The sequence below is a fragment of the Morone saxatilis genome, unplaced genomic scaffold, assembly GCF_004916995.1.
Source record: "Morone saxatilis isolate NCDOM2014 unplaced genomic scaffold, NCSU_SB_2.0 Contig15, whole genome shotgun sequence".
Taxonomy (NCBI): Eukaryota; Metazoa; Chordata; class Actinopteri; family Moronidae; genus Morone; species Morone saxatilis.
The window spans coordinates 2208850-2217945 of record NW_023339707.1 but is presented as its reverse complement, the minus strand read 5'-3'; the positions used below and the strand labels follow the sequence as shown (position 1 = coordinate 2217945).

The 9096-nt window shown below is 39.8% G+C and overlaps 2 protein-coding genes across 2 annotated transcripts in view; both read right to left on the bottom strand.

Annotated features, from left to right (window-relative positions):
* Positions 1-997, bottom strand: part of lrif1 (ligand dependent nuclear receptor interacting factor 1) — a 6946-nt gene extending 5949 nt beyond the window's left edge. Inside the window, exon 1 of the mRNA XM_035656819.1 lies at positions 860-997. Coding sequence (XP_035512712.1) covers positions 860-897 — 38 coding nt within the window. The 5' untranslated portion in view covers positions 898-997. The remainder of the gene's footprint in view (positions 1-859) is intronic.
* An 872-nt stretch (positions 998-1869) lies between these two features.
* The window catches only part of renbp (renin binding protein), a 12944-nt gene continuing 5717 nt past the window's right edge, over positions 1870-9096 (bottom strand). Inside the window, exons 7-11 of the mRNA XM_035656820.1 lie at positions 8111-8192; positions 6270-6445; positions 5982-6113; positions 4273-4360; positions 1870-4022 (exon numbers count right to left, since the gene is read on the bottom strand). Of these exons, the coding sequence (XP_035512713.1) occupies positions 3949-4022; positions 4273-4360; positions 5982-6113; positions 6270-6445; positions 8111-8192 (552 nt within the window). The 3' untranslated portion in view covers positions 1870-3948. The remainder of the gene's footprint in view (positions 4023-4272; positions 4361-5981; positions 6114-6269; positions 6446-8110; positions 8193-9096) is intronic.

Here is a 9096-nt window from a genome sequence, read left to right as displayed (position 1 = left end):
CCTCGCCCGATAAAGGGTTAAGTACAGAGCTGGCATCAGGGCATTGTTAGCCTAGCTTAGCATTTAGACTGGAGGCAGGGGAAACAGCTAGCCTGATAAGCTAGGCTGTCCTGACTCCAACTCCCCAGAACATTTTCTTGTTCCTTTAAAAAGCTTTATTATGTTCGTTAATATTTTATTCATATCATAAATCATGATTTAACTATTAGTATTATAGTCTTTACCATAACATTAGCACTCTTTCATTATGATACTCAACTAACTACGGTTATCAAGAACAGAGCTGGCCTCTTGTATAATTCAATCATAACTTTGTCTTAAAATATAGTATAGTGAAGTATAATATTAAGGTGGGGTCTATTACATGATCTCAAGGCCCTTTGTTTAGACTTGAAACCTTAATTTTTAAAGTTCTTTCTCACATATTTAGCTAAATATGCATTTATGATCAAAAATTAATGTGTTTAATTAAATCCAAGAATGCTTTTCATTAATATGCAAAAGGGGGACCTTGGGGGCCTATTTTTGCCCCAGGCACCCTATCGGACTAAGCCGGCCATGACAGCTGTTACTCTGAACCATGATTACACCACAGATTTAGTTTGACAGCATGGTTTGATATTAAACTCTGGTCATTACATTCCTATTCCTGAGGCTGCCCTAACTCACGGTTCATTTGAGAACCACAGAAAATAAAATTCTCTGGACCAAGAAAAGCAATACCAAATCTGACAAGATAGGGAACTAAGTATGTTGTTTAACACGTGTTTTATGATTAGCTTCAATTAATTTATGTGTAATAAGTGTGTAATGGAATGACGCGTCGTGTCAGATGTATTTAACTTCCATGTAACTGTACCTGTGCACCGCATCCATGTCTGTAACTGCGGGATACATCGCTCATGAACACAGGTGAAATTTGACTTGCAATGTTCCCAACCGGCCGTCCAGCGGAACGGGAGCAGCGGAAACACGAAACCAAATAATTCCTGGAGCGTGCTGTTTACATGAGAGCCGGGACCATGAAGAGTTGGTCCGCCAAAGCACGCTACTTATTTTCGTCGTTTCTTCCGTCGTTAAAGTACAAGGTGAGGTTGCCTCGCCATTGTCATATGTCGACTAAATAAACCGCCGTTTCATTTGCACAAACCGTCTGTTTAAGCTCTGTCCACACTGGCAAATTCACTCTGGATTTTTCTTCTGGCACTTCGCCTCTCGGCTTCCGTTCCTATCTCCATCGCATCCGTTACATCAAACTTCCGGTCTGTTACATGGGTTGTATTCAATGGGGCAAATCTTTTTCAGTTTGTTTTATATTAAGTAGTGTTTTTTTTTTAAAGCGCAGACTGTTTGTTTCTGTTAAATATAACGTTAGTTATTGTTGTTTTTATCTTCGTCTATGTACGCTTCAGGCACACCACGAACAGACACACTGATGATAGCAAGTGTTCTAAAGCTACCAGGGTTTGCGAACATCCGCTCAAACATTACATGTTCCGGTTCCGTTCTGCGAAATATTAAACTGTTTTGCTCTCATACTTAATGCACACTTTGCATATGTGACCGTATGTAGTGTTAACGTTAGATGACTCTCTCTCTATATATACATATTTCAAGCAACGAGGCGGCATCAATGTCCGAACACTTTATCTCAAACCATGGTTGTTTTTCACTATGCTAACCTGAGTCCTCGTTTCCCTCTCTCGCTTCTTAGCTCCCCCCAGAGCAGGTGAGGACGCGAGCAGGTGAGACGCGAGGACGGAGGAGCCCAAACTGTCCAATGACAACTCCCTCTACCACAGCGTCAGAGAGCGACGTCAGGTACCTATGACGTACGGCAGCTGTATCACCTGTCCGACTGATACAGACTACTAATGTCCAACAATTTCAAAAGCTTACAGTATTCATTCAGATACGTAAATTGTTTGACATTGCCCATTTTAGCAGCATTATTACTGTTGTTGATGACTTAATATTCGTCTTAAATAGACATATTCTAATGTACAGATCGAATAGCAAACATGTACAGTGGTGCATATGATTATGTGTGATGTGAAAGGTGTCACTTGCAGTGAAAACATACCCAGAGAAATCACCAAATGTGCTGTTTTTGAGGGTCTTTCAGCTCATTGTTTTGGTTTTACATTCCACAACTTTACAGTTTTGGTTTAGATTCCTCTCATCATCTTTGTCAATCCTCTGTACACTACCTGCCCTGTCCCAAACAGCCCAGAGACACAGTTAGAGACTAGCTGATGAGATAAAGAGGAGCGGATTAAGATCCAGATACCCCTCAAGAGTGGAGACAAATATGACATCCAATAAATGTTTTTCCATGTCTGCTGGATGTGCAAATTAGCAACAGCGTGCAAATTAGCCATAAGGGATGTTTGACTTTCTGTTGAGTTTCGTTCGGAAGTAAAAATGACTCACTCATTAACTGACTCATACTGATAGATTGCTTCCTTACAATGAAATTCTTGTAGGTCCGCTTGCTTCACAAGAGACATTTGAAACTTCAATGTCATTAACTGTCTAATAACACATTATTTCCATAAAATATTCTGCATACATTTAATCACATTTAATCATCAGCTGTAATATTTCAATATACATTTATTTACTGGCTATAAGAAATAAGATCCTATTGCTTTAATTGAACATTCCTAAGTCCCGCCCCATTTTGCTCTGTGCTCCAATAACAGTTGAGCAAACCTCTGTCAGAACCTCAGTCAGTTTTCCCCTTTCCTGTACTGAGATATGCTATGTGCTGGGCTAATCTATGTTGAAAAGACAACCACATTTTGAAGATGGTTAAAAGATAAAAGTGACAGTATGTATAGTCACATCTTAAGTTAGCTAGTTACATATGAAAGCTAATGTTGGGAAAAATGCTTGCTAACTACTTAGCTAATTTACATTAATAGTTAGTTAGCTACTTAGTTAACATTTTGATAACATTAGCTTAACTTTTATAAAGTTTATAACTAACAATATTGTATAATAACATAAAAATAAGAATTGTTTTGTTATCTTAGATAAGTCTTTTATATCTGCAGGCGCCACGGGTCGCCTTCCATGGAGTCCGCCATTTTGAACCGTCATGTTTCTACAGTAGCTCAGAGAGGTTCTGACTGAGGCCTGCTCAACTGTTACTGGAGCACAGAGCAAATAGGGGCGGGACTTTGGAGGAGTCAACTGTTGTCTCACATACATTGTGGTTCACCAGTATGTTAGAATAGCAATTGGTATGTTTAAAACAAACATCTAGCAGAGTTGATATATTAGCTGAATAAACTGGAATGAACAGGATGTAAAAATACATGGTCTTCAAAAGGTCTGGCTCAAAGGTTCCGTGTGCATGTAGAAGGCACATCTTGACATGTTAATGTATTAGTATGTATGATGAGGGAGGGACAGTGCCTCAGTCCAAGAAAAGGTGGGTTGTAATTCAATCCAGCGTTGTGAGTGCTTTCTGTGTGGAGGTTTTTAGGTTCTCCCTAAGTGGGAAATCTAAATCCTGGATCATTGTCGCCCGTAATTTGGACATTTCAGGCACGGAGTTGCTCATAAAATACAATTAAGGAAGAATGTTAACAATACAACCACGGAAAGGTAGGATATCTTCTCACTTATAGGGAGGAAAATCAGGTGGATAAAGTATAAAAAGCCTTAGCAAGAAAGGTATCTTACATTAATGTTGTACAGACTGCCACTAGTGGCCAAAAAATACCGGTATAGGAAGGCAACTACTGTTTTACACAGTAGTACTGCTGTAATATATTTTCACAACTAATTTTATGGGCCGCTCAGTGACTGTATGGCACAAGTAACTTCACAGCAAATCAGTGCAATTTTGCTTTAAAACCTGATTATTATGGTGTGATTTAGTAGACAGCCCCTCAAATCAGATTTAGTCCCATTATTACAACATTCATGTCAGAACACTCAGTCCTTGTTTGTCAGCAGATCATCCAGAATACGCTCACACATGTACAGGCAGCGAGGCACATGGAAGAACCCTGCAGAAGAGAAGAGAAACGCAGTTATCGGTGGAGTTTCCCCCTTTTATTAAGAGTCTTGGTTTCACACAGAGCTCAGACTTAACAGGACAACTACGAGAACAGGACTTCACTGTACAGTTTAAAACCACAGCGCTCATCCGTTTTAAACTAACCAGTGTTCCACCACTCATTTCATTAATACAAGGTAATTTGACAGATTTTTCTGTTGTTGCATTCGGTCAATTCAACACCTCAGTTACATCCTCACCTTTAAAGGGGCCTCCTTTAAAATCCAGTGCTACTTTGCCTTCTTGTGTCAAATAGCCAAACCACTCGCCACTTTTAGCATCAGGAAACTGCACAGAGTCAGGAACACATACAGTATATTAGGCCTACAGTGCACTAAAAATATACAGAGAAATGTATTTTGCCAAAAAAAAATCAACATTTAGTAAGCTTCAAAAGGTTCAACATAAAGTATGTGTGAGCTTTGAATGTAATGAGCTGGTTTGTACTGGAATTGTTCCGTGTGATAAGTATGGAACTCAAGTCTGGTTAGCCAAGCTTAACATAAAAAACAAAGCACGGGGAAACAGCTAGCCTGGCTCTATCCGAAGTTCAAAGCACACATACCAAAAACCTAAAGCTTTATTTTTATTTTTTGTATGTTTGTTTTGTCTGTACACAAAGATATATTTCTGTGTTACATGCTGGAACTATTTCTTGAAAACCCAATTTAGGCCTTTTCCACTGCAGGAACATAATAACATAAAACTTAACATGTAGCCATTGTCACAGGGTTTGCTTTTCTTCCCACTGTACTCCACCTGTTTTAGGATTAACCTAAATGAATAATTACAAGATGGTGCCACAGATGGCTGCTTCAGTGTGTTGTGTGTAAATGTTTTTGTTAATAAACTTGTAAATAAAATTCTTATATAATCTTTTTAATTAATGGACTTAGTGACATCCAACATCTGCTTCTGTGAGGACTGCAAGCTCTCCCAGCTGAGTGTGCCTGACTTTCTGTCTGACAGGATGTGAAGCTGGGGATATTTCTGACTACTGGACCATTAGCATCAAATCCTCGCAAAATGCATCCTTTCACCCTCTGCACCTCCAGTCATCAGTCCATCAAGCTCCTGAAGTTTGCAGATGATACCACCCTCACTGGGCTTATCTCTAGTGGGCATGAGTCCACCTGCAGGTGGAAGACTGACACTGATCTGGTGCAGTCAGGTGTTCTAAAGACAATGGAGATGTTTGTGGACTTCCGGAACTTCAGCCCCAACCGCAATAAATCCACCCTCTTGTCAAGGGAAGAAAATCAATAGCTAATTTACAACATGGCCAACAGAAATTCATAAAGCAGACTTTATGTGTGATATACTCAGTTTGTTTAAATTTTAATGGGTTAGGGTTAGGGTCTCAGGTTCAGGACTTTGGTACATGGGGGCACATCCTCTACCAGGTGAGCAACCAGGGTGCCCCTCCTTAGGTACGGGAAGCTCAAAGTTAGGGATAGTTAGCTTCCAGTAGTGGGGAAGCAAACTGTGACAAGACTCAGTGATACTGCACACAGTCACTGCACCTGGATGTTGTTCATCCAGAAAATAAAATTTCCAGCATGTAACTCACTCTGGACTATACTCACTAATTGTTGTTTCTGTGTGTCCTTGGATCAAGCAAACAAGACAATGTGTTAATAAGTGAGCTTTTGAGGTGCAGGTAGGTGTATTTTTGAACTTTGGATAGAGCCAGGCTAGCTGTTTTTAACCACTGCTTTCAGTCATTATGCTAAGCTTGGCTAACAACATCCTGACTCCAACTCTATAGTTATGACGTGGGATTAATATGCATTGGAAAATCTTTAAATAAGGACAATAAGTGTGATTCCAAAAACTATTCCAAAAAACAAATAATGAAAAATGTAAAGCTGTCCTCCTGTGCCTGGTTAGCAGTGCAGTGTAAACTTACATGGCCAAAGATGTATTCATAGACTTGAGAGAATCTTTCCAGAAGCTCTGGTCTCTTTGTTTGACTGTAGGCCATCAGGAAGGCAATTAGAGCCTCACAGTGAGGCCACCACAGCTTCATACTCCACTCCAACTGGTCAGACACATAAGCACGTTGAGACAGCCTGATTTGATGCATTTTAGAAAACGTAGAAATCAACCAAATGAAAACATATCTGCAATTACAAGCAAAATGCAACAGCATTTACTGCCTAAAGTAAAACACCATTGTGTATAGATGAATGATCACCTGCGTGGGGCAGTGACCGTCTACATCCAGGAAGTAGAAGAGGCCACCGTGCTCTTTATCCCAGCCGTACTGATAAGGGAGCTCCACAAACTTGTCAATGGCAGTCCTCTGGAGATCCTCATCCCCCTGTTCTGCACTGAACTGAAGCAGGAACCAGCCTGCTTCCAGGGCATGGCCTGAGTCAGCAAGGATTAGCATATGAGGAAGACCAAAGAAAAATGGAAAATGCTGAGGTAAGCAACAAAGCACAGGAAAAGAGCTCAACCCAAGCTTCCCCATGTACTCACTGTTTGCTATTAGAAAGAGTTGTATCTCAGCAACATTTGCCCCACATAATTAACAGTAATCTTTTTTAAGCTTTTCTATCTGCCTTCAAATTCCACCTCAGCTCTTCTATTACTGCAGCTTTTGATACCATAGATCATGGTATACTCATAGGCCGACTCAAAAACCAATTTGGTGTCTCTAACCTGGCTCTCGTATGATTAAAATGTATCTGAGTAAGTGTGTCTCCTAGAATGATATTACACCATATATATTATAAAATGAAATGGGGAGTACTTCAGGGCTCTGTTCTAGGCCTACTGCTTTTCTCTTTATGCATTTCACCTTTTTGGCCAATTTATACGCATTTATGGAATACATTCCTGTTGCTACACTGATGACACTCAGCTGTATGTGTCTGTAAAGGCAGACATTCATGCTCAAGTTATTCATTTAGAGACCCGTTATTCCCTTTGAAATTCTGGATGTCATGTAATTTCAATTATGTAAAGTTTCATCAAGTAACAGTAACTTCCAACAACTGTGTGATCTCTTCAAAGTTTAACAGCAAAAATCTTTGGGTTACATTTGATCCTCTCTTTTGAGAAACACATTAAAGAAATCACCAAGATCACCTTTTACAACACACGCAACATAGAAAATGTGACCATATTAAAATAATTTAAGGCGAACCTGAGGAAGCTGCAAGCGAAATGCGCTGTTCGCTCTTAAATAAATCACAGTAAAGTCACTCCAGTGTGCTGTGGTTAATTCAAATCTCTTCCTACATGGTCATGCGACCTACCAGCACCTGACTGTTGTTGGCAGTGCATGGGGAGTTTTGTTTAAAATAATTTTAGCTTTACTTCATTGGCTCCATATCTGTGTCGGATCAGACTTTAAAAACTGATGACTTGCAAAATTGTAAATTGGACAGGTAAAAAGGGGAGTGCCCTGAACTTTCTGAATGTTCTATGCTGTGCTAAGCACTCTCTGAGGATACATGGGTTCCTGTCTGTCCCCAGAGTTAAAAAGAAGTCAGCAAGCTGCAGAGCCTTTTCCCATCAAGCCCCTTTCCTCTAGAATAACACCCCTGATGATATCAGACTGTGACTCTTTTGAGATATTTAAAACTAAGCTCTCTCTATTCTCCCACCATATTTCTCCCTTTCTTTCCCTAGTTATTTGCTCCTCCTTATCCTCTCTTGTCACTCAGGGTTCTCTGCCTGGCCATCAGTCGCCTAGGACCTCTGTCTCCTGGCCTCATCCAGACGTTTGGATCTTGATTATCCTTCTCTTGGAGATTCAGCCTTTCCTCTTCTTTTCCTCTCTCCCTAGTTTGCCAGCTATCATGTCTCCCTCTCCATCTCCCTCTGTGTGTTTGTTTGTCCTCCAATCTGCGTGAATGCTGTGCTTGTCTTTTTAGTGTCTCTTATTCAAATTGAGGGTCTATGGATAGGGTGTGTTATGCTGTACAGATTGTAAAGCCCCTTTATGCAAATGTGTGATTTGTGATACTGGGCTGTATGAATAAGACATGACATTATCTGGCTGTCTAGGGAGCAGGCAGTGTGTACCTGGGTTCTGCAGACGGCCCTGGCAACCCGGCAGCTCTGCTCCCTCCAGCGACACATTCTCTAAAATAGCAGTGCCATCTCTCTGTATCAAATGACAAGATTAGAAATACATTAAATTCAGCATATTAAACAACTTGGAACAACTAACAACTAACTGCACAATCTTCCAGTACAGAGTTGGAGTGATACTGTAACTTCTGGCTTCTGTTCCTAAAAAGCACATTGATATTAGTAATAATGCAAACTATTAAAAATGTAGTCCTACAACAACATACTCATCAGTATGTTGTGTGTTTGACTAACCTGGGAGCTCAGTGTGCATTGGTTATTGCAACCAATAAAACTGATGGCCAGAATAACTCAAATAAAATCTAAATTTGTAAGAAAGTGTGTTTTTCTGGGTGACAGAGCCCTTGAATGGACAACTTACATGGTTGCATTTAAGGTGAAATATTAGTTTTGCTGTGTTTCACTGTAGTTGCCTTGCAAAAAAATAAAAGTTTGTAGCTTGCACTCCTAGTTTTTTCACAGCAGAGCTAAATACATCTCCTCCTTACAACTCTGAAGCTCTGGCTGAAGCAGCATATTTAACATTTTATTGCAAAAAATAGTTTGGAACATACTGAAGATGCTCATTAAAGTGGAAAAGTCGACTAGCTGCAGGAATGTACTTTCTGTCAGCGGTTTTCTACATTTTTGTTTTTGCTTTAAATCTGCTGTAATGGCCCGGTCACACCAGTATTTTAACAGTGCAATTACAAAGCAAAATAAATTCCTACAATCAGTGGATCAGCTTGCAGAAACATTAAACAGTAAGCCTGTGCAAATCTTTTGCTTCAAGTTCAAATATACTTTATCTAATGGTGAACTAGTAGTAACTCAGTTAGCTTGTAAATGTATTGTGATCGCTGCAAAAACAGATTCATAATAATAATAATAATAATAATGTATATGTGTATATTTTATGCACCAACTGCACCAGGTCA